We start from the raw sequence: 26,834 nt of genomic DNA on the forward strand, positions 1-26,834 counted from the left end.
CTAATCAATATTTATCCCTCAACCATCCCCTTGAAAATAAATTGGCCAATCATTATCATTGTTTTTGGGAACTCTGTTTGTAAATTGGTCACTATGTTCCCTACATTACAATAACCACTTCAAAAGAGCCCCTTTAGCCTTGGGATTTCCTTAGATCTTAAAAATAATGATATAAACACAAGTTGTTGTTTCTTTCACCAGTGCAAGGGGACTGAAAGCTGTTATAATGTCCAATTGTTACCTCAGCTGACATCAGTCGGGAAGCAAACTGTGAATGCCTGGATTGCTGATCTGTGCATTACTTTGGTTGCAACGTTAGACTCCTTTCCAAAACAAGCAAGGCAGTTTTGACACAATCTGCACCAATCTGTTTTGAGCCAACTCAGTAGCAATTTATGGGTACCTGGAAACTGAACATGCAGGGATTGTGGTGTTTCAGTTTCCGATTGCCAGTTTACCTATTGCTTATTGTGGGTGAGGATAAAGCATAAATTATACTCTCTATGCATCATTATCCCTTCTTTGCATTTTAATTAGGATTATGGTTGTGTGACTACACAAGGGCACAAAACATACAGCTAACAAAGAGGCTACTGTTTTTATTGGTTCTATCCTTCACACATTGGGCCCTGTCTATGATTGTTTAAAAAGCATTGTTTTAATTTGGACTAATTATTGCTTCTAATCCTATGTTAATTAATCAACAGTTTGTTTTCAATTGGACCGTACTTGTTTTTATTCACAGAATAAAATTCATATGATAACTTGTGGCTATCCCACAAATGCTCAAAAGAAGGATTTCTGTTTAATCTAAAATACTGGTTTACTTTATCTAAATGGCATCTTGCTCAAGCCTAAATGGCCACATACACCCTTAATTGACGTCAATGCTCCATGTTCAGTTATGTAGCAACTGCCATCAGTTCGGGATTGCTTGTGTCAAAGGCAAAGCAATTGTCTTTTACTGTCAACTATCCTTTTCCTTTGCTTCTCCAAAAAGCACGAAAGTGCGTGAGCAGCTTAATATAAAAAGAAACCTTACTACATTTGGCCTTCAAATGCAAGATGCTTAGCTGTGGGTATTACTGTGGTGGATCCACTCAGTGCAAATAAATGATGATATACTCAGTAGGAAGTGAAGACTGACAAGTGCAGCACCAATTGCACAGCAGCACTCGGTTACTACTGCAGCTTTCAGTCTCCGCTTCTCCCCATAGCATCCAACACTAAACGTTCCTCCTTTGCTTTGTCTATTTTCAACAACTCGGGAAGAGAGAGTCTCCAGCAATAAGACAATTAAGCAGCAGGGGGTTTGCTGGCATGAAATGTCTGAATTTGGAGTCACAATGTGACTGGTAAACAAAATCTAACTGCACATGTTGACTTGGAGTGCACCGAATGAATAATCTGTTTACTGCCTTTCATCACAGGCCATCTGAAAAATAACGAAAGTCAGTCATAAAGTTCCTCTTGTTCTGCTAACATCTGTATTATACAGGATGTAGATAAGGTTGCACTGGGCTAGGGCTGTTCTCTCTGGAGCGGAGGAGGCTGAGGGGAGACTTAATAGAGGTTTATAAAATGATGAAGGGGATAGAGAGTGAACGTTCAAAGACTATTTCCTCGGGTGGATGGAGCTATTACAAGGGGGCATAACTATAGGGTTCATGGTGGGAGATATAGGAAGGATATCAGAGGTAGGTTCTTTACGCAGAGAACGGTTGGGGTGTGGAATGGACTGCCTGCAGTGATAGTGGAGTCAGACACTTTAGGAACATTTAAGCGGTTATTGGATAGGCACATGGAGCATACCAAGATGATAGGGAGTGGGATAGCTTGATCTTGGTTTCAGATAAAGCTTGGCACAACATCGTGGGCTGAAGGGCCTGTTCTGTGCTGTACTGTTCTATGTTCTATGAATTCAACATCCACGATATTTTTAAAAATTCATTCGTGGGACATTGGTGTTGCTGGCTGGCCAACATTTTATTGCCCATCCCTAGTTGCCCTTGGCGAGGCCAGAATTCTAATATTCTATTATTCTATTACTGTTCTAATATTCTATTACGATATTCCAACCAATACATCCAATTCCTGTACAAACCTATCACTGAAGCTATGTGCTCAGTGGATAGAACTCTTGCTCCTGAGTCAGGAGGTTGTGTTCTCAGTTGCAGCCCAAGACCTGAGCACAACAAGCTAGGCTAATACTCCGGTGCAGTACTGTGGGAAGTGCTGTACAGTCAGAGTTGCTGCCCTTTGGATTGAGACCTCGCATGGCCTTTTGCAGAAGAGGACAAAAAAAGCTCCCGTGACATTATTTTGAAGAAGAGCAGGGGAGTCCAATGTCCTGGCCAATAATTATCCCTCAGATAAACATTTTTAAAAATCAGGTTTTTAAAAACTGGTCATTATTATGTTGCTGTTTGTGCGAGTTTGCTAATCAATTTTGCTTCCTATATTACAACAGTGGCTACACTTTCAAAGTACTTATTTGAATGTAAAGCATTTTGAGATGTCTGGTAATCATGAAAGACATTAAATTAATGCCAGCCTTTTACTTTTTGTAATGCCCTCATTGGTCAGATGACAGCGCAGTGGCACTCTATATGACTGCTCTTCTCATATCCTCTTTGTGCCAACTTTAAACATACGGCAAATGTCTAGTTAGGTATTTGGCACTTGTGCATTTGGATTGGACAAATGGATAAAGGTCTTGTGCTAGATTTTGCTGATGTACAAGACTTTGGTTATGTTTCTGTTAGAATTTAGCACAATGTTTTGATTGCTTAAGATGATGGGGGATATTGAAACTTTGGAAAGAATACAGAGGAGGATGGCCACAAGATTAATTCCATTTTACTCAAACAGGCTGAACAAGCTTGGTCACCATACCTGAGAAGAGTGTAGACAGGGGCTGATTTGATTGCGGTTTATAAAACAATAATAGTGTTTACTTAGATTGGGCGTTATGCATCATAACAGGCTGGATGGACCAGTAGGTCTTTCCTTCCTTCCATTTTCTTATATTTTTTATGACTGTGTGGGTGTATAACTACAGTAGCTGAGATTTACCACCCCCATTTTTGGTGGAGGTGGGGACAGTGTTTTGGAATCGAGTGGGAGCCCCAAAATGGATTTTCCCACTTGACTGTCCCTACCAATGATATAACGGCAAGCCCAACTTTAAAAGTCAGGATCCCCATTTGCATTAATTTAAATGTCATTATTGGGCATTTACACCTGGGCGTTCCCCCACACTACATTGTCCATTCATGTTGGTGTGAAGGCACGCCAATGTGAAGCATGACAGGTCCCCCCACAATGTGCACTTGGCGATTAGAACCCGTTAGAGGCTCACAAGTGAGTACTGCCCCAGAGGGAAGAAGGTCATGCCTGGGCAGTATCCTGGATCTGTGCCAGGGCAGTAACGAGGGGGGCTGTCCATGGGGCATGGGGGGGTGCTCTTTGTCTGTGGCGGAAGGGCTCTGTGGTGGTGGGGTGTGTGTTTGAAGGAAAGGTTCTATTGTGGTGAGGGCAGGGGGAGTTCTATGATGTGGGGTGGAGGGGGAGGGGGGGGGGTGCAGAGTTCTGTAGGGTGTTCATTCTTTCTCTTTGATCAAGGCATCCTTTACCAACAGTGTCCTGACTTTTCAAACCTACGTTGTTGTCAGGGCATGCTTAATCGGAACACGTGGGGAAGTTCCCCGTATATTTTTGTTTCACAAAGTGTTTAAAAATATGGTGGGGAAATCTGGTAAGGCAGCCAGTGGACTACCCTAGGCTTTTCCTACCCGAGACAACACTGTCAAAAAAACCCATTAAATTCCGGCCAGTATTTCTCATCAGCATCCATTCAGCTATCCTCATCGAACTTTCTTATGGAATTTCATTTGTTTGGCCTTAGCACATTTGTTCAATCCATTCTCCAAAACTAGACATCATGTGGAGAGTTAATCCGTCTTAAACAACTTCCAACGCACTGTGATCTGTTATACTTTGGAATAGCTTTCCCTGGAAGTGATCTCACCATTTCACCCCGCCGGCTGATGGGCAGGGCAAGCTGGTAAGCTTGTGAGAGAGCCAAAAAAGTAGGTTCGCGCCTGATTTCTCGCTTCTCGCGATCTTACCGGCACCAGATATCCGGTGAGATCAGCCTGGTGCCCAAAAAAAGCAGTAGGCGGATTGTAATATTTAAATTAAATTTACAATTAGCAATTGTCCGGGCTCACTTGCCTTTGCAGCCTCATCGGTGAAGGTCCTCACCCGTGAGGATCACGTATGGTCACTATCAACGGGGACCAGACATGATGGCCTCGCTGGTGGGTCTGGAGGCCATTGACGCCCCCCTCTGGAGGTCAGGGGCAAAGGGCTCACTGGGCACACTGGCAGTGCCTGCTGAGCATCAGACAAATCAAAGGGAGGATGGGGCCTGAGGGGGCAGCACCAACTGGGGTGGGGTGCTGCACCCTCTGCAAATGTGATCGAGGCAGGAGGGCGCTGCATGTTCTGCAACTGGCGATTGGCCGGTTACTGGTTACTCGCCCCCAAAAAAGTGTGATTCTCTCCCATTTTCACGCTTGACTGGCACCTAGAATTTTTTTTGGTAAGATCGCCCCTTTTGTGTCCATTTGTATTAATGTGAAAGCGTTGAGATTTCTAACCTTCAAAATTTAATTGCCTGACTAATGTTTTCGTACCTGACTTTAAAAGAAAACTCCATTTGGAATTGTGTAGTTTTATTGCTCCTTTTTATTCCCTCTCACCAGTCATGGATTAACAAATTCTTCTTATCTGCTACATGAAGTAGAACAATATTAGGATGATAGCCTATACCTTTTTACAACCAGCATTGAATTGAGATTATCTTTAGTTCCAGAGGCTATATTTGCCAGATATTGATGTTTAGAGGGAAACTTGCTTAATGGTTGTAACTGAGGCCTTAGTGGCTTCAGATTTGCCCCAAGGAATCGATAAGATGAGTTTTAAGACTGTGGAAATGCTCAAGTGAGCACGAGACCACCATCAAATATTCTTTTCCAGCCACTGAAAGGAGTCCTCTGGGGTTGACCACGGAATGAAATTGGACCCATTTCAATTACAAACTAATTTTTGAATCCATCTTTGGTACTTACTACATTAGTGATAGTTTTTAGGGTCCCACCGTACCATGTAAAACAACGTTCTTGAACACTTGCATTTTACTGCGCAGAACATATCAATTCATCATAACCAACCATAGTCTGCATTCAGCATTTCCGTCTCCACATTGGAGTGTGTCTTCATTCTGTCCTTGAACTATGCGTCGGCATTCCTGAGAGAATGCTTCGTCCTGCTGCAATTTTTTTTTAAAAAAATCTGTTACTGATAGTTTCTCAGCAGGACTCCTAATAGGTCTGTAGATCATTCCCTGCAGCAGGCAAGCCCTAGGCAGTACCATTGTTTTAAAATAATGATCGTGCCACCATGTGTCTGCAGATATATCTAATTTGACATGTTAAGATTCAAAAAGCAGCATTTCTTTCTAATGTAGTCAAGATTCATAAAATCTAGTTTCATAAATCAACCCCCACTTACCAGGCTAGTAAAGAATGAATGAATCTTTGCAGCTATCTGTCTTGACACAAAGAGGTAGAAATGCATGGTGGGTACGAGTGGAAAACTCACTGTATTGTAACAGCCGCCAGTTACATTCCGTCATGTTTTGGTGCCAATAACTTTATAATGGAATGTCACATTGGGAGTGCAAAGAGGTGAATGCAAAATTGCCTGCTTAGCCCAACTACCCAACCAAATTTCTACTCTTTGCTGTGTAATAAAAGTGGATCAGTTCTTCCGAAAAAAACCAAGTAAATTTAGGAGCAGAACGTGGTCCTGGCCAATTGAAGTGGTGATTGTCCTTTAATGGATCTTGCAATCACCGTCCCACCCCTCTCAAAGCTCAACCTTCCCAAATTAAGTGAGGATTGAAGCACACCATCCTTGGTGAGTACTTGTGCCATTGGGTATTGAATATGACATTGTGTAAATTGTTGTAATGTAGTCATAATGGCAGATCTGAAACTGTGTGATGGGGAGTTTACCACGTTATTGGTTTTGAAATATTAATATCACCCCGATTGTTATGGCTTAAAGCAAGCTTTTCTAATGTACTGGATGTAACCCTATGCAGCCCAGAGACAGTTTTTGAAATTCTGTTCAAACAGCTATGCTTGAATGAAAGGTTCAGAATGGAGCTGCTCCTCCAATAATAAGTCATTTCACTCCCATGTTTACTGCTGTTAGACTCACTCATAAGCCCATTAGCAGCAAATTCTGGCAAAACGCAATCTGTGATTGGAGGATCAACGAACACCAGTGACAACATGTTTGAAGCCTTGGGAGCAGGGCCTAGGGAACAGAGGTGCCCCAGGGGGAATGGGGCCCAGGCGAGCTTGAGCAAGTTCGATTGGGGCTGAATCGTGTCAGAGCAGGGTCCAAACAGGCAAAAGCGAGTTTGCATGGGGCCAAGGCAGATGAGAATGCAGTTCAAGCTCCTGCAGAAGGCCAGAATGGGACCCAGGTTTCCAGAACTGGGCTTATGCAGGTTAGAGTGGGGCTCAGATGTTGGAGTGGGGCATTGGGCAGCAGAGACGAGGCCTGTTGCCATTTGATTGAGTGAGTATCTGGAGACCGTGTGAGAGAGATTGTGAATGGGGTGAGGAAGAGAGGGTGTGAGAGGGCAGAGAGAGGGAGTGGGAGGGGTTGAGAGGGTGTGAGGAAGAATGGAGTGTGAGAGGGGCTCAGTGTGAAAGAGGACAGGGAGAGTGTGTGGGGGGTTTTTAGAGAGGAGACGGTGTGACGGGCGCGGGCGGCACGGTAGCACAGTGGTTAGCACTGCTACTTCACAGCTCCAGGGACCTGGGTTCGATTCCCGGCTTGGGTCACTGTCTGTGTGGAGTTTGCACATTCTCCCTGTGTCTGCGTGGGTTTCCTCCAGGTGCTCCGGTTTCCTCCCACAGTCCAAAGATGTGCAGGCTCGGTTGATTGGCCATTCTAAATTGTCCCTTAGTATCCTGGGATGCATAGGTTAGAGAGGTTAGTGAGTAAATATGTGGGGATATGTGGATAGGGCCTGGGTGGGATTGTGGTTGGTGCAGACTCGATGGGCCGAATGGCCTCTTTCTGCGCTGTAGGATTCTATGATGTGTGTGTTTGCATGTGCATATACATGCGTGTGTGCATTTGTGCATGTGTGTTGATAATTCTGGCTCAATCCCAGTATCCGGATTCTCAGTTACCCTCACCCACACTCACTGACATGCACAGTGGATGAGGGTGAGTGAATGAGCATCCCGAGATTTGGGGTGGAATTTGCTGGCCCCCCAACAGCATGATTGCCATTGTAGAGGCAGGATCTTGTGGTCCTACTGATGTCTATGGCGTTTTGTGTGGCTCAGCCGTCCCACCAAAACAGGAGGTCACGTTCAGCAGGACTGAGAAATCCTGCTTGCGGGAAGGACTGGAATGTCCCATCCCCGGAGTGAGCCTGACACACACGCATACACTCGCCCTATTACACTCTAATACTCAACTTTATTTGATATTCATTGTTTATTTGCTCAGCAAGTTGTCCCTTTTAATGACTCAGTTTTTAAAAAATAATTCATGTTTGAAGTTGTGCCAAACTTAATCTTTCTAAAATTTGCTCATTGGCCCCCTCAAGTGAGAAAAGCTTTGAAATGTGGCCTCCCCAAGTGGCGGGGTTGGTTAAGTCCGGTTTTAAGAGACTTGTAAAATTACAATTGCTCTGAGTGATCAGAACCAACACTAACTGCTAATGAACATTTGTAAAGACATCCTATTTTTGTTCACTTGCAATTCAATCAGATTGCAGATTTTGTTTCTCATCCCTTCGATTTGAGTAGTATTTAGATCAGTTTGAAAATGTCTGTCTGAATCTTATTTCCTGATTCTCAATTGCTGGTGAAAAAAGTTGTTCACTTGAATACTGGTTCCAAAACTGGACATTGTAAATGAAAAGCTCTAAGGTGGGGCTTTAGGTCGAAAAAAAATGGCTGCACGTAATATTCAGTTCGTGAGTGTGACCTTGACATGAAGCTACAGTGTGAACTCAAAATCAGTGCAATCCAATTTTACTAAGCAAGAGAAAATAATGCATCATTTACATCTGCAACAAGTCAGTGTGAGCGCATCCTTCTAATCCAGGGGGGGAAGAAGTGAAAAGTTAGATTTTTCCAAAATGAAACTAAACTGAATACTTTCAAGTATTTTATGTCCAGAATACAGTTTGTTTTCTCATACAAAGTCAGCCCAGAAATACCTAGGTCCCATTCCAAGCGATTTCACATCCATATTCAATGGACAAATACTCAGCTTTTCTCCAAGTCACCTTAAAGATCTGGGGGTCCGACTCATGTAATCTTGGAATCACACCAAAGTCATCTTCAAAGATTAAATTAGGCGACAGTTGAACTTTAATTTGGTCTTTATAGTGTATAGACCCTTCCTTGATAGCCTTGTGCGTCAAGTTGTTTTGTCGGATTTCACAAGAAGCTGAATTAAGAGTAGAAAATGTCACTGCTGATGATACTGTATGTGCTTTTACAGCACTACATGCCTGATGTTGGGGACTTCAATAAAATCATAATGATGGGGTCTGCAGTGAAGGCATGTGTGTCTGTTTTACTGGATGGGTTGTCAGGGATTTTGCCTGGAGCTGTATTTTACAGAACAATGAGAACACGAGCATCTCGTTGTTAATGTTGAGGCAGTTCTTGTGTCTTGATCCCCTTCTTTATAGGCAAATGCTCTGATAGGATAAAGAGCAAAAATGCCCAAGTTTGGTGTGTAAAGCATCATTTATAACTGCTCACAGTTGATGGATTGGAGCAGACATACTTTAACAAGCTAATCCAGCATTTTATTTGCACCAGGCATAAAACCCTGTGTATTGTGTGTCCATCAGATTCCATACTTTTACTTGGAATTTGCAGCATTGAAGCAGGGGATTCTGTCCTATGCTACTGTTTATGTTCCACACATGCCTCCTCCCTTCCCTCTCTATCGAACCCTATCACCTTCTATTCCTTTGTTACAAAATGCAGACAACTGTTAAAGAGAAATTAACCTGGACACTCAAATTTATCAGCGGCAAAACTTCTCTCCAGTTCATCTCAACAGTTTAGAAGCAATTGCCTGGATTTTGCCAATTAAAACAGCAGCATTCTAGAAATCCAAATGTCCCTTTGTTTATCATCTTAAAATCATTTCCTAAGCGCAAAAGTGCTTAGATTGTCCAGAATGCATTTATTTTAATTAATAACATTCCTTTTTTTTTAGGGAAGCATGCCCATAGATGTCCCTCCCCAAGGAATGCACCAAAATTTTCACCCTTCATGAGTTGTATTATTTCAACTCTTGGGCTTTCATGTATTTCTTAGTCTCTCCAATGCTAGTACACTTGAGGCCATGATTGTGTTGCCAGCATTTTTTTTTGAACACCCAACAGCTTTGGAGCTGCTGGTCAGCTGTCGTGAGTTATCTCAGTTTGCGTGTATGAAGGCAAGTCAGAACTGTTCACTGGCCAGACCCCAGCATTCCTGTTCCTGATTCTCTCTCTAGCCTTTATTTGTGTTTTTTCTTTAAATCTTGAAACTGCAAATTCTTCTTGAAATTTACATCAGCCAACCATGATAATCCTCAACATTTACTGACCAAGCACAATTCTCCCTCGCCAAGATCTCTCGAGGAAAAAGTGTTCATCGTGGATTTTCCTAAAATAGCTGGGAGCGATTTGACAGGTGAAGGGAAGTTTCTGCCAAACCGGCCCACATTTCTGAAGGTAATAAATTGCTGTCAGCTTTGAGCAGTGAGAGCGCACAGTCCGTACAGAATTGGTATTCTAATATTCTGTTTCAAGGTCATGCTATTGATGCTAAATAAATGATTGGTCTCAACAGCATTTTAAAACGTTTTTCTGAAAAGCAAATCTATAAACTCCATATTCTTTCCTGGAAATCTCCAGTCATTCAGTTTAAAGCTCTCAATAGTATAATTCAATGTTTCCAACGCACCAGGCGAATTTGCTAGCCAGCTGGGTAGAGCACAAAATGGGGTCAAAAGAAGGATGAATGAAAAAAGGAAATAATAATTTCTAACCAAAAACTGACTGCCTGGCTTCTTCAGACAGCTGCAAAAATAAAACGCGGAAACTTCCTTCTGTTATTCCCTAGAATACCAACAACTTGCATTTCTGTAGCCCCTTTAACATGATAAAAACATCCCGCAGTATCAGCACTAACTGCATAGATAAAAAGAGGGATGAAATCCTGTAAGCAGAATATAAAAGTCGCCACGGTCCCTGATGACCACAGCCTGCTCTCCCCTTTTGAAGGGCGAGAGCTGACTGGTGGTGATTTAACCTGATGATCACCACACCTCAGATGAGGGACAAGGTTGAGAAGGCGGGCCTTCATGAATAACCTCAGCCTGTACAGGGATTGAACCTGTGCTGTTAGCATCACTCTGAATCACTAACCAGCTTTCAGAAAAAGAAAAAGGTTAGTGAAGACAAATATCGGTCCCTTACAGTCCAAAACTGGAGAATTTGTAATATAGAACAAGGAAATGGCAAATCAATTAAACAACTATTTTAATTTTGTCTTCACGGAAAAAGACACAAATAACTTCACAGAAATGCTAGGGAACCGAAGGTCTAATGAGAAGGAGGAATTAAAAGAAATTAGTATTACTAAACAAATAGTGCTGGAGAAATTAATAGGACTTGAAGTCAATAAATCTCCAGGTTACTAAAGAAGGTGACCTGTAAATATTGGATGTGTTGGTGTCATCTTTCAAAATGCTGTAGATTCTGGAACAGTCCCAGCAGATCGGAGAGTTGCAAATGTTGTTGAAGTGGAAACTTTACTGCTTCTTGACTGTGATAGAAAGACTCAGCAAAATTTGTTTCGACTAAATAACTTTGTCTTTATTTACGAAAGACTGCATGCAGTTTTGGCTGAAAATTTGAGTTGAGAGAGCAGTCGGTACAACTTGCTAATTCCTCCAAGTCCGCAATTACACAAAGAATCAGTTCAGTATTTATGCATAATCATTATCAGTTTGCATGACCAGAGCATATTCAGGAATTTGATTAGAAATAGAATCATAAGCAATGTCATTAATCATGTCATAACTTGCTGACCTCCTCGAACTCTTTGTCTCATCATTCATACCCTTATCTTGTCCTTTGATGTAACAGAAGAAGGTCGGTGACTCCGTCATCCCTGACCTTATCTTGTTTTTTTACTCATACAGCCTTAAGTTATGTGGAGTCAGCCTTGCTTATATTGTACCAAATAGCTGACCAATGTTCCCATGTTATTCCTTAGTTCGTACAACTTCACAATGTAACTCTGCTATTTAAGAAGGAAGAGAGGGAGAAAACAGGGAATTACAGGCTGGCTTGCCGAACATCAGTAGTAGGGAAAATGCTAGAGTCTATTATAAATGATGTGATAACAGGACACTAAGGAAATATCAACAGGATTATACAAATTTAACATGGATTTATGAAAGGGAAATCCAGTTTGTCAAACCTAATGGCGTTTTTTGAGGATGTAATTAGTATAATAGATAAGGGAGGACCAGGGATATAATGGGGGTAATATTTTGGCATGGATTGAGAATTGGTTAACAAACAGGAAATGGAGAAGAGGAATAAGTGGGTCTTTTTCAGAGTGGAAGGCAGTGATTAGTGGGGTACCACAGCAATCAGTGACTGGACACAGGAATTCACAATATATATGATTGATTCGTATGAGGGAACCACATGCAATATTTCCAAGTGAAATAGACAAGTTGAGTGTGTGGGGAAATTCCTGGTTGATGCAGTGTAATGTGGATAAGTGTGAAGTTATCCACTTTGACAGGAAAAACAGAATGGCTGAGTATCATTTAAATGGTGTTAGATTGGGAAATGTTGATACACAAAGGGACATGATGTCCTAGTGCACCAGTCACTGAAAGCAAGCAAGCGGGTACAACACGCAAATAGGAAGGCAAATGTATGTTGCCCTTCATTGCAAGAGGCCTTAAGTGCAGAAGCAGGCTCGTCTTACTACAGCTGCACAGGGCCTTGGTGAGACCATGTCTGGAATACTCTGTGTAGTTTTTGTCTCCTTATCTAAGAAAGGATATACTTGCTGGAGTGGGAGTGCAGCAAAGATTTACCAAACTGATTTCTGGAATGGCAGGATTGTCATATGAGGAGAGATTGGGCCTGCATTTACTGGTGTTTAGAAGAATGAGGGGCGATCTCATTGAAACACACAAAATTCTGACATGGCTGGACAGATTGGACACGAGGATTATGTTCCCTCTCACTGGGGGAGGCGGGGGGGGGGGGGGGGTCCTAGAACAAGGGGTCACAGTCTTAGGATGCGGGGCAGGTCATTTTAGACTTGATGAGGAAAAATCTTTTCACTCAGAGGGTGGTGAACCTATCGAATGCTCTAACATATAAGGCTGTGGAGGCCAAGTCAATGAATATGTTGGAGAAGGAATAAGATAAATTTCTAGACACCAAAAGCATCAAGTTGTATGGGAAGAGCATGGGAGTGTGGTGGTGAGAGTAGAGGATCAATCATGGCCATATTGAATATACAGCAGGCTTGAAAGCCTAAATGGCCTACTCCTGCTCCGATGCTCTGTGTCAATGTTTCTAAGCAGACACACAAAAGGCCAGAATCAAAGAAGGATACATTAGTTCAGGTAATAAGAAGCTTGATGATGGAGGCAGATCTCAATGAGCATCTTAAAGGGAAGAATGGAGTTGTAGAGAGGCAGAAAGGTTTAGGAAGAAAATTCCAAAGCTTTGAGTTTCGACAGAGCTGGAGACGTAGCAGGCAATGGTGAGGGAATAGAAATGGGATATAGATAAGAAGCTGGATTCTGAGAGACAGAGTTCTCAGGTGGTTGTAGGAGCTGGAGAAAGTTAGAGATAGAGGGTTGTTCTCCCTGGAAAGACGGAGAATGAGGGGAGATCTAATAGAGGTGTACAAGATTATGAAGGGGATAGATATGATGAACGGTGGGAAGCTTTTTCCCAGATCAGAAGTGACGATCACGAGGGGTCACGGGCCCAAGGTGAGAGGGGCAAAGTATAACACCGATATTAGAGGGATGTTTTTTACATAGAGGGTGGTGGGGGCCTGGAATGCGCTGCCAAGTAGGGTGGTGGAGGCAGGCACGCTGACATCGTTTAAGACTTACCTGGATAGTCACATGAGCAGCCTGGGAATGGAGGGATACAAACGATTGGTCTAGTTGGACTAAGGAGCGGCACAGGCTTGGAGGGCCGAAGGGCCTGTTTCCTGTGCTGTACTCATAGAAATCATAGAAACCCTACAGTGCAGAAGGAGGCCATTCGGCCCATCGAGTCTGCACCGACCACAATCCCACCCAGGCCCTACCCCCACATATTTACCAGCTAATCCCACTAACCTACGCATCACAGGACTCTAAGGGGCCATTTTTAACCTGGCCAATCAACCTAACCCGCACATCTTTGGACTGTGGGAGGAAACCGGAGCACCCGGAGGAAACCCACACAGACACGAGGAGAATGTGCAAACTCCACACAGACAGTGACCCAAGCCGGGAATCGAACCCGGGACCCTGGAGCTGTGAAGCAGCAGTGCTAACCACTGTGCTACCGTGCTGCCCCTAATACTGTTCTTTGTTCTTTATAAAGAGGGCCATGACCATGGAGGGGTTTGAACACCAGAATGGGAATTAACATTTGTCAAAATGTAAAGTACATGTATGCCTTAAGGCTATTCTTTTTTCCTCCTTTCTCATGCATTTAAAGAAAGGTACATGAATGATACAGTTTCAATCTGCAAGTTTTGAGACATTAATTTCTAGTCAAGTTAACGAAACCTTACTGTTTTCTAAAAAATTAGAAAATGCTAGAAATACAAAATGTCTGGGTGGGGAAAGGATAGGATAGCATTTCAGATGTAACCCTACATTTGAAATTGGGAATAGACACAAGAGACAGGCTCACCCACCAGCTACCTGATTTATACTCCGATATTGAACAGTTGTGGAACATTTTTGACCACTATTATTTTCACACTTTTTGTCCTATTTCCTTGTTGATTTCTTCAGTTAAATTTGATATTACAGAACAGAGAGTGCACAGCACTTGGGCAGAAAGATGCTGTTAACTCAATCAAATGTGCTAGAACACAGTGAGCTAAACAAAATCCTGTTGTTGGTCAAAGGAGGTTACATTTATCTTGATGCTTTAAAACAATTTGAACATCTACTTCAAATAAATAGAATACAGAGTTTAAGGATTCAGTGCTGTGAATGTCAGCTGTAAAATATTTGTCAAAAGTTTTCATGAAAATGCAAAAATCGCTGAAGGATCATATATAGTTGTGTAGAAGTTGAAAAACTGAAGTCAACTCTTAAACAAGGTATATGAAAAATTTGGGGTTTTTATTTGCTACAAGTCAAGACATCAACTTTTACACGAGTATATATGGTATTTTGTTTTTGTAAATCTATTTAACCTGCATTGGCCAGTATGGTAATACGAATGAAAGTGAACCTACTGGGATGTAATCCCAATTCTCTTCCCACACCGAGTGGTGCTCTAAGGCAGACTTCTGTCTGTTTCCATAGCTTAGCTGTTCCCGGACAGGTCGCTAGTGTGTCACCAGAGGCTTATAGCTTGAGGGGCGCCAGTCCACATCAAGCATGGCTGGCCAGTAGTCTCTCCAGCTCTTACTTGCAGCCATTGGCATGTTTGGAAGGATTTGCAGGTTGAGACTCAACTTGTTTGACAGCGTTAGGAATGCATCTTTCTTGGTCATCAAGTCCTGGGGTGGGACTCGAACCCAGAGCTTCTGGCTCCAAGGCCGAGACACCACCCACTGCACCGCAAGATCTCCTACTAGTATGTAACGGTCAATTTATATTTAGCCTAAAATCGTTATCATATATCAGGATCCTTTTACCGTCTTCCCATAGAAAGGCTCTGGGAAAAACGGTAATGTTTAAATGTTAGGTTCTGGAGGGAAGATATCTGAGATACAGGAGCTTTAAAAAAAAACTGCATTGAGAGGATAATTGTTTAGAACTCAAGAACTAGGAGCCTGAATACACAACTTGTCCCTTGAGCCTACTCCGCTGATTAATAAAATCATGGCTGATCTCATCTCGGCATCAATTCCATTCACCTGCCCGTTAACCATAGTTCTTCAAACCCTTACTAATTAAAAGGGTTAACTTTTAAAAGGCCCAACTCTTCCTTAAATTTAAGGATGTCCCAGCAATCATCACGCTCTGGGATGGTGAATTCCACAGACTCAGGATCCTTTTGAGGGAAGTAATTTCTTCTAATCTGTTTTAAACCTGCCACCCCTTATCCTAAAACAATAACTAGAGTGCTAATGGTCTAGTATTAATGTTGTTTTCCCATAGACTGGAAATGATAAGCAATTTGTGACCTTGTCTCAGCAATCAATGGACACCTCATTGCGTTGGGAAGTCTCTGTGAACAGAGAAGGTTAAAACATCAGAGACATAGGGGGTGATTTTATGAGGAATAATTCCAATTGACTAGCTAGTGTGAAAACACAATTTCAGATCTGTTTTTTATCCTATGCACTTAGAGAAGGAAAAAATGGACTAGACCATTTCTAGCCACTAGGGGGGCGGGGGGTGGTTTAACTCCCCAGCAAGGCTGCTGTAGCAGCAGACCTGTGGCTGCTCATGCACAATGACAACCAACAGAGAGCTGACAGATGTGAAAGAGAGACCTGTCAGCTCCCTACTGCTGCAGCTGGCCTCAATGAAGCCCCCCCATCCCACCCGGAAATATTGCCCCTGCCCCTTTAACGCCAAGACCGATTAAATATACTTTATTCATAAGCCATCAGGAAGAACATTACAAATATTTCAAAGTGGCCATCTCACACACTGCAATAATATTCAGGTTCTCTACATATCTCAGGGTGCAACATGATGTGTTTCATTACAGTCAAAGAAATGTTACAGACATTTCAAAATGGTCAGTACAAATGGTGCAATGGTATTTAAGTTGTCTACATCGATTGTGTTGCATTCTGAGATGCTTCCATACAATTGTGATACATGTCATATTCACTGTATACATTCATTGTAAGTCATTCAGTCCGAGGGGATTCTATACAATTTCCCTCCCCACTATTCACTATGGCTAGTTATTGACATCAACCTTCCCCTATTGCACCTCTGCGGCAGCTGCCTTACAATTTCGTGCATCCTTCAGTATGTCATCCTGGGCTTTGGAATGTGCCAGTCTGCAATACTCGGTCGGGGACAAGTCTTCGTACTGGAAGACCAAAGGTTTCGGGCACTGTTGTCTTGCAACCCCAGGGACCTGGGTTCAATTCCGGCCTCGGGTTGCTGTCTGCGTGGTGTTTGTACATTGTCCCTGTGTCTGTGTGGATTTCCTCCAGGTGCTCTGGCTTCCTCCCACAGTCCAAAAATGTGCAGGTTATGTGGATTAGCTATGATAAATGCACGGGGTTACAGGGAGATGGCTTGGATAAGATACTCTGTTAAAGAGTCGGTGCAGACTCGATGTGCTGAAAGATCTTGTTCTGCACTGTAGAGATTGACAAGTCAAAGAGTGTAATTCACCAAGTTGATGATCCTCCAGCAACAGTTGATGTTTGCCACAGAGTGTGTCCCTGAGAACAGCCTATAGAGTCCTGTGTCGTGGAAATGCTTGGGATGAACCTCAACCAAAACCACCTCATCTGTCTCCAGATCTTCCTTCCAAAGGCACATTCCACAATGAGCCAATTGAGTTCATTGACAACAGTCTCTTTGAGGGTGTTGTGCAGATAGGGTGAGACTCCAGGCGTCTGGGAAGAATCTGGCAGAGAGGATTTTTCTCAACACCAGCCAAGCTATGTCTTGGTGTGTGTTTGAAAGTTCTGGTGATGAGGCATTCTGCCAAATGACCTTGACAATCTGCACAGGGAACCATCTGATAGGATCCTCCATCTCCTTTCCCATTGGGCCTCTAGGACCTTCCGCACAGACCGCTGACTGGATTGTGGTCAAAAGTGTTTCTCTGCATTGATTCCTCCACGAGGGACAGGTGGTTTGGCATAGTCCAACTCCTTGGAGCGTTGTGTGGCCAGGCCCATCTTTCGCAATACCGGGGACAGATATCAGCACGTAATGAAACTTGGTATTTGCATACCGAGAATCCATGCACAGCTTAATGCAACCCCACACAAAGCTGGCCATCAAGATTAGTGTAATATTGGGCTTTTTTCCCCCCCCTTTCTATAAAGGTTTGTGCATCATGTCCCTACAAACACGGCCCTTTTTTTTCTGATCCCAGATGAAGCAGAAACTGGTTTGGGTGATTGTCACAGCGCAGGAGTGGTGAATGGGCCAGACGTGTGCCACATACCGCAACACCGAGGGTGCCTTGCAGCTGATGACCAGGTTCTTGCCTGCAATGGAGAGGGAGCATCACTCCCATATACCCATTTCTTGATTCATTACACCTACTCGCTCCTTCCAGCTTCTAATGCATGGCCATGTCCCTCTGAACCATATCCCCAGTACCTCCTGCCCATTTGACATTTTTATCTTTCTGGTTTTTTTTCTCCATTCTTAAAGTTATAAAAACTATGCTCAGAGTGGACCGGGCAAAACCAAATCCATTCCTTGCTTGCTCCAAAAACCCACGAGAGACAAACAAGATAAGGCATTGCACCCCATCTTGGGCTCAATCTGACACTTGGTTTTAGCCAAGAAGCGATCAGGCCATCTGACTTGATGGTGAAATGGACAAGAAGGATGCGATGATAGTTATCTTAAATAATGGGAACTTTCAGAGCAGGTCCGTTGGCCCCCGAACCCCTTTTGGCTGTAGATACCATCCTTGAAAATGCTACAGTCTTGTCTCTTGCAGGTTTTGGGCTGCTTGGTTCTACAGAAATGACAGCTTTAAAGATCATTTCACCAAATGTACACAACAAAAGCAATATTGTTCCACAAGTTATTCCTGGTGTGGAATACTATTTAGTTGCAGTAGGGTGTATTTGCATTTCTCGGACGCAAATGATTGGAAACATGTTGAATAATGTATTCTCTTCATTTGCATGCAATTGAAATGTGTGTGCTCGTACTGGCGTGATGTTTTCTATGCGATTCATAACTTCAGCAGAAAAACTGAGGCAAACTGCTCCATCTTTCCAGTCACATTCGTTGACATCTGCCTATAAATCATCACCGTTGTCCTTCAAAATATCCATAGTTTGGTTAGCCTATATCCAGAAGCCCTGAAGGATTCCAGAAATCAGAGTCAGGAGATTGTGTCTATTTCAATGTAAGATGTAGTGACTTCAGACAGTGTCGCGCACTTAACTTCCTATAATGTCCCCCTTCCCATCACAGTCCGACCTCACAGACCTTGTCAGAAATCAAATTGCCATCCGTGACCTTCACTAAGTTTTCAGGAGTAGAGACCATGGACGGGATCTTGAGTTCACTCTGGCGGCGGGGGCTCAAGATCTGGGGAAATCCGGAAATCGCCAGTGAGATCGTGATTTCTGATCTTAGCTGCCCCTTGTCAGCAATATGTAATTGGCATAAACCTGATTTGTAATATATTTCCATATGTTAAACATCCCCTCCGCCTCCCCCCCCCCCCCCCCCCCCCCCCCCCCCCCCCGCCATATGTTGACCCCTCACCATATTTTTCATACGTTAGCAATGTGATGTCACGTTGGCGAGGTTTACGACAGGTTTGCCCAGATGTGAACCAATCGTGGGGATTTCCCCCCAGAGGTGTAAAGGTGAGTATAACCACACCAACATGTATGAAGGAGGCACTGCCTTGGGTGGACCCTAGTGGGAGCCTCATGGGAGAGGTGCGGGGATTCATTTATATGTGATGGTGGGGGAGAGTAATGTGGGAGCTGGGGATGCCGGCGATAGCTGTTTAGTGGGCGATGTCGGCATTGACTGCTTGGTTGGATGGGGGAGTGGTAGTGAGTGCTCACTCTGATCGGAGAGGTGGATGGGTTCTGAGACCTCTGTGGTGGGGCAGGGTGGAGATGATTTCTTTTCTCTGATCAGGGCGCCCTTTAAAAATGGCATGCCGATCTCAGTGCAGCCAGCTTTACTGGGATGTTTATGCCCTCCCCCTCTACATGACAGCATAAAACACGCCCACCTGTTTTTTTTTTTGACAGTGTCATAAGATCTGGAGAGAAAACCGGCCTGTGTCTCTGGAAAGAACAGTGCCGATTTTCAGGCCGATCCTGACACTTTGCCAAATACTGGTCAGATTGCCCCCACAGTATATAAGTACCTAATGAAATCTGATATGGGTTGAGCTGGCATTGATCTCACAGGCTTCCTATAATGTACACAAAATGGTTGCTGTTTTCAGGATCACTCATTTCTCATAAGTAGACAGTGCCATGGCGTAAAAGATAATGGAAGCCCTGCATAACTGTTGGCATCTGTAGCTGCTACTGGGTCTTACTTACTGCTGTATTTCTTGATTACAGTGGGAAGAAATCAGTGTCATGGATGAGAGGAACACACCAATGCGAACATACCAAGTCTGTAATGTCATGGAAGCCTATCAGAATAATTGGCTGCGGACTAGTTGGATTCCCCGTGATGGCGCCCATCGGATCTATATCGAGATTAAATTTACGCTCAGAGACTGCAACAGCCTGCCAGGTGTTCCTGGAACGTGCAAGGAGACCTTTAACATCTACTATTATGAATCCAACAATAACAACTTGTGGTACATTAAAGAAAGTCAATACATCAAGATTGACACCATTGCTGCTGATGAGAGCTTCACCCAGGTGGATGTAGGTGACAGAGTGATGAAATTAAACACAGAGGTAAGGGATATTGGATCCCTGACAAAGAAAGGCTTTTACCTTGCCTTTCAGGATGTGGGCGCCTGTATAGCGTTGGTTTCGGTGCGGGTCTACTACAAAAAGTGCCCATTAACCATTCGTAACCTGGCAGAGTTTCCAGATAGGGTGACTGAAGGTGACTCCTCCTTGGTGGAAGTACGTGGCTCCTGTGTGAATAATTCTGAGGAATATGATGTGCCTAAGATGCACTGTAGTGCCGATGGGGGATGGTTGGTGCCTATTGGACGTTGTGTCTGCACACCAGGATACGAGGAGAAAAGGGATACCTGCCAACGTAAGTACCTTTGCTTCTATTATGATGGGAGGGCCTGAATGAATACAACAATGGGGGACAATCCACCCTGTCCAGATAGAACTCTTGTTTCCGCTAAGGTCTAAAAGCTTTGCAACTTGCGTAGGTTATCTGTGATAGAGGCTGTACAGAAATGCAAGTTTATGTATGGCAACAGAACTATCGAAAGTGTGACAAGTTGATGCGTTCGAAGGTTGTTATAATACTCTGAAATGTTATTTTTTAAAAGTTGCAGGATCGCTTTGTCTTGGAGACAAGTGGAATTGTTTTTTTTCAGCTGCAGAAGTTAACATTTTGAAAATAAATTTGAGTTTTCTAAAGGTTCGCCTTGATTTTCCTAACAAAGAGAACCGTGCTGCTACTACTTTTAAATGATAGAGGAAGCTTATAATGGGATGTCTAGGTTGTCTATCCATCAGGAATGGCCTCCTGACATGTTGAGTGGAGAACTGAGGTGCCTCCTGCTACAGATCTTAGTGGGCAAGTTGACGTGATGTGTTTGGCAGCAAAATGAACGGCTATAAATTAAGAGTGGGGAATGTGTAACAAGATCTGTGTGTCCTTGAACATCAGTTGCTGAAGGTCAGCATGCAGTTTCAGCAGGCAGTAAAGAAGGCAAATGGTTTATTGGTCTTCATAGTGAGAAGATTTGAGTACAGAAGCAGGGATGTATTGTTGCAGGGTCGTCTTGTTGCAATTATTGTTGCAGGATCTTGCTGAGACTACACCAGCAATATTGTGTGCAGTTTTGGTCTCGTTATCTGAGGAAGGAGCAGTGGTTCCCAAAAGGTGCGGCGTGCCACACTGGTGTTAAGTCTTGACACAAAGAGAGATGGCATGAAATCTGGAAACTTCTACGGGTTTCTATACATGAATATTTAAATGTTTCTTTGATTGTCCTTGAATCTTCCCGCCATCCTCTCTCGCCGCACCAGTGTGGCACGCCACACCCTTTGGGAACCACTGCAAGAGGGAGTACAGGGAAGGTTTACCAGATTGATTCCTGGGATGGCAATTCTTGACGTGTGAGGAGAAATTGAGTGGGTTAGGATTATATTCGCTGGAGTTAAGAAGAATGAGGTGGGATCTCATAGAAACCTATAAAATTCTAACAGGTCTAGAAGAGTAGATGCAGGAAGGGTGTCCTGATGCTGAGGATATCTAGAACCAGGGGTCAAAGTCTAAGGATATGAGGTAAACCTTTCGGACTGAGATGAGAAATTTCTTCACCCAGAGTGGTCAGCCTGTGGAATTCGCTGCCACATAAAGCAGTGGAGGCCAAAATCTATGTTTTCAAGAAAGAGCTAGATATAGCTCTTGAGGCAAAGGGGATCAAAGGACATGGGGAAGGGGGGATCAGGCGATAGATCAGCCATGAATATAATGAATGGCGGAGCAGGCTCAAAGGGCTGAATTGCCTCCTCCTGCTCCTATTTTCTTTGTTTCCAAGTTCCATTGCCTGGGACACTTCAGATCATTCCTCATTTTACACCTTAAAGGGCAAAAGTGTGAATCATCCATGCCCTGAGTGGATTCGGCTGAGCACTGTCTTTGAGGAAGATCCCTACCAATTTTAAGGAAATCCCTGAAGACATGATGCTCTATTTGAGCCTTCAGCTGATTGCAAAGGTTAAAGGGAATTGACAACTGGAAATAAGCTATCCATCACTTCAATAATTTTATTATTGACCGTCTATATGCTGGTTTAAATATCAAAAGATTTACAGTAAAACGTCATTAAAAAATTAAACTTCGTCTGATCTGAAACCTTTGCAGAAAAATTGTCATTTAAAAAAATTAGAGCACACGCAGAAACGGAGGGATTTGTGATGATGCTTGAGGTTGCGTTTTAAAACCCTGCTCTATAAGAGCTATTGGAGAACTGCAGGATCCAGGATTAGTATCGGATGATGGTCTCTGTCCCATGTAGATGATGTCTCTTCTAGAAGTGCAACAGCGTGTGATATCTAATCCCCAGCTCCTGCTGCATGCATGTGATTTCAACTTGCTCCTTAAAATTGTTGTCATAGAAAGGATCTTCGCATGTGGAATCGTTGTTTTCGCTTCCTGCTGCCTTCACTTAACAAGATGGGATGCAGCTGAAGCATTCTCTGTGTGAAGACACAGATTCTAAGACTTACAAGCACATAACAAAAGTAGAATGTATCTAAGCCCTCTTTAACTGTTTTGCCTTTTATTGAAAATGGCACACTCTTGGGCAGAATTTTACACTCTCCCGCCAGTGGGTCCTTAAACAGCAGTGAGCGTGTGGGGAGGGGAGGGGGGATGGTGTGAATTGATGGAATTCTTTCCTCCTGCACACCGTGACCACGGAGTGATTGGGACGGGCAGCTCACACCTTAACATGTTAATCTTTTATCCCGCCCTTGGCCCAACTCGGGCCCTTAAATGGCTAATTAATGACCACTCGAGGGCGGCCTCCTGCCCAGCCTCAATCTTTAAGCTGGTGGGCAGATCTACCTAACATGGGGAAAGCCTGAAAAAGAAGTGGGACTAGACCATGGGCAGGAGGGGAGTGGGGGCACGGTGCCTCCGTCAGAAGTCCCCTTATGACTGGAGTTGCCTCCCTTAAGGTCCAGTGGCCATTGGACCTCCCAACCCTACCTGTCCTGGTACCCCTTAAACATACCCTGCCCTCTGTTGCCAGATCTTGGCTCGGGCATCTTCCTGTTGTTCCTGTCCAGTTCACTGCATCTCCTGTCGATGCAGGGACTAAAGAGCTACCAGCCAATCAGATTGGCCAACAGCTCTCAAAGACTTCCTCCTGAGTGAGGGCTGAAATTTTTAGCGTGAAATGGTTGTGGGCTGGCATGTGTTCTCCTCCAACTCTTCAGATGGCGGGAAGGGAGACACTGTCATCAGAAAGATGCAGGCCACAGTCTACAACTTGTATTAAAAGGAGAACTTTCTGTGAAAATTTTCACCTCCTGACATTGCATGCTTGACATCCTGAATCGCCAATTATTTTTTCACACAAGTAACCTTCGTCCCTTAGTTCGGCAGAATGGGCAAAGGTTCATAAATCAGGGGTGGACCAGTTATTCCCTCGAGCTTGTTCCACAAGAGATCCTGACTGATCTGCAATTGAACACCCACCTTTGTCCCATGTCCTTGAAGAATGGGGTTGTTGGGGAAACTCATTAATAGAAGGGAGAGAAATTACCTTGAAAAGAGGCCGGATGATCCTGAGAAATGGTCAAGATGTATTTTAAAGCTCACACCACCGTGTGTACGTGTTTTGGATCCGATTCAAAATATACAATTAGAATGATGCAATTTTGCAGATGCATTACTACCCACTGTTAATCTCTTGTCAATTACATTGTTACAGTTGAGAGAAACAGATAATGGATATTAATGGTCTTTGAGCACGTAAATGGGGGAATACCTGGGATAATGTGAGTGGGAGGAGAACTGTGAGACTGAATTAGACAATAAACTCTTGCAATTAGGAAAAGCTCCTGTGTCTTGATTTTATCTTCACCGACCGGCGTGAATCCTATTAATACCTATAACGTGTGACTTCATCCGTTTTTATTATGCACGAAAGGAATCTACCTCACATTTTTCAGTATACCTACATGGTTTTGGGAATCGATGTTCCAAAGAAAAAGTGAAAGGGGGGAAATCTGTCAAATTAATTCTTCTGACGCGTCCACGGGTTTTTATTTCATGACAATTCTGTAAAGCAAAGCCATGGCGGGATCAGGTATCCTTTGGAGAACCTGCAGGACATGTGGCAGCGCAAGCAGCTTTCTCCAGTGTGCCTCTGGATGATATCCAAATGATGGCAGGAATCAGGAGAGGATGTGTGTTCATTTAAATGAACTTGCTGCGCGTTCCTCACCTATCACTAAGGGTTTTAATGAGGCTGATAACAGGAGGGCAGATCTTGTCTACTGCATGACAAAAATGAAAGGACACGGTAGCTTGTTTAATATCCCTCTGATATATGATGAGACGCATTGTAAGGGTGCCGGTTGGAATGAGTACAACTGGAATCGTAACAAACCAGTTTGCCTCGACTGCATTTTTAAATCCAAATTAAAAGAATATCCTACAATTAACTGTCCATACCTGAATGCAGGAACCATTTGGAAGATATTTAACTTCGAGTCATATTTACTGGAGGGAGTAAGAATGACTTTCTGAAGGGTATTGGACACATATCTAAAAAGAGAAAAACTGCAGGATGATGGGGAAAGAGAAGGGAGAGTAGACAGAGACAAAATTTAATAATAGGGGTCTGTTGTAGCACAAGGATAAGGTGATGAGCTGAGAAGAGTTTATAAAAAATACAATGATTGCTCACCAGCGAATGTAAATGGGATTGTCCAAATCCAAATAAATGTGCAGCAACAAAATTAAAACCAATAAATACGGTGAAAGATTGCTTTTAATTAATTAACGATTGCGCCAGGGAGGACCAGCACCCAGATCATATTTTTACTACTGTCCTGGATGGCAGGGCTATAGCGACTGGAGGCTACAATTATATTGTGTTTAATTTGTTGCCAATAAAAGACAATCTGCAAAGGAATTAACTGAACAACATCAGCTGGGACTTGCTGCTTTAAGACACCTTAGTTAAGGAAAAATAAAACACTGAAATTATAGTGTTAAATTTACAAATTAAATGAAAACCCAAGAAAAAGCAGTGCAAGTTGATCAATGGATAATTAATCAATTCAATGCATCTTTAGAGGTTCCTTCTTTAAGTTGAGGCATTAGGCAGATGCACCATCTGTCCACTAAGATGCCACTATTTCAACAACTGTCACAGAATTATAACAGAGATAAAGGAGGTAATTTGGCCCACTGTGCCTGCATTGGCTCCCAGTCCAAAGATGTGCTGGTTAGGTTGATTGGCCATGCTAAAAAAAAAATTGCCCTTTGTGTCCTGGGATGTGTAGGTTAGAGGGATTAGTGGGTAAAATATCTAGGGATATGGGGGTAGGGCCTGGGTGGGATTGTGGTCGGTGCAGACTCGATGGGCCGAATGGTCTCTTTCTGCGCTGTAGGGTTTCTAAGATTCTGGTGCCATTCGCCTGCTTTCTCCCTGTAACCCTATACATTTTTCCTTTTTAGGTAATAATCCAATTCCCTCTTGAATGCCTCGTCTGAACCTGTCTCCACCACACTCTCAGGCGGTTCATTCCAGATCCTAACCACTCACTGTGTGAAAAGGGTTTTCTTCATCTCACCATTGCTTCTGTGTGCTTTATTAGCTGAACTCTTACCTTTCCTGCCACCTTCAATGACTTATGAGCATTTGTACCCAGGTCCCTCTACTTCTGCATCACTTGCGAATTGCACTGTTTGTTTTATACTGGCTGGAACATTCCAGCTATTCATGCCAGCAGGATCTTCTGGTCCTGCCAAAGGCACACCCCTGCCACGGGTCCTGTGGCAGTGAGGGGTGCATTCAATGGGAAACCCTGTCAACAATGGCAGGACCAGAAGATTCTGCCACCAGCCAATGGTTGGTTGCCTCGGCCACCACAAAACAGGTGGTGGGTTCTGTTAAAAATCCTGCCCAATGCCCCTCCACGTTCTCCCTACCAAAATGAAACACTTAGCACTTCTCTGCATTAAATTTCAGCCGTCACTTGTCTGACCATTCCATCAATTTTTTTACATCTTTTTGAAGTTCTACGTTATCCTCCTCATAATTCACAAAACTTCCAAGTTTTCCATCATCTGCAGATTTTGAAATGATGTCCTGTACCCCAAGGTTTAGGTCATTAATATATATCAGCAAAGTAAGGATACCAACTGAGGCCCTTGGGAATCTCCATTACCAACCTTCCTCCAGTCCGAAAAGCATCCATTAACCACTGCTCTTCCTGTCGCTTTTTTGTATCCATCTTGCTACTGTCCCCTTTATTCCATGAGTTATAACTTTGCTCATAAGTCTGTTGTGTGGAACTGTATCAAATGACTTTCGCAAATCCATGTACGCAAGATCAACAGCATTGTCCTCATCAACCCTTGGTTAGCTCTTCAAAAGACTCCAGCAAATTAGTTAAACATGATTTTCCCTTAACAAATCCATTCTGGTTTTCCTTAATTAGCCTGCATTTGCCCAAATGTCCCAAATTATTGTTTCTAGATCTTTCCCCAACACCCTGGTTGAACTAACTGGCCTGTGGTTGTTGGGTTTATTACACTTTTTTTTGAACATGGATGTAATATGTGCAATTCTCCAGTCCTCTGGTCAATATTTATCCCTCAACCAATATCATTAATGAAACAGGTAATCTGGTTATTTGTTACATTGATGTTAGTGAGAGCTTGATGTTTGCACAAATGAGCTACAGCATTTTTAAAACATTACAATATCACCTTAACTTCAAAATTACTTCCATTAGTTGAGGTGATTTAAGCTGCCAAACAAATGCAATTCTTTCTTCTCTCATTTGGTAATGTATATGGAAAATGCATCCTTCTGATGAAAGGTCATAGAGCTGAAACAGTAACTCTGCCTCTGTCTCCACAGATGCTGCCCGACCTTCTGAGTATTTCCAGCATTT

The 26,834-nt window shown here is 43.2% G+C and overlaps 1 protein-coding gene across 1 annotated transcript in view; it reads left to right on the plus strand.

Annotated features, from left to right (window-relative positions):
* The window catches only part of LOC144485508 (ephrin type-A receptor 3-like), a 368,384-nt gene that overhangs the window by 33,232 nt on the left and 308,318 nt on the right, over window positions 1-26,834 (plus strand). The window contains exon 3 of the mRNA XM_078203656.1: window positions 19,602-20,262. Within this exon, the coding sequence (XP_078059782.1) occupies window positions 19,602-20,262 (661 nt within the window). The remainder of the gene's footprint in view (window positions 1-19,601; window positions 20,263-26,834) is intronic.

This window comes from Mustelus asterias, chromosome 3 (genome assembly GCF_964213995.1).
Source record: "Mustelus asterias chromosome 3, sMusAst1.hap1.1, whole genome shotgun sequence".
Lineage (NCBI taxonomy): Eukaryota > Metazoa > Chordata > Chondrichthyes > Carcharhiniformes > Triakidae > Mustelus > Mustelus asterias.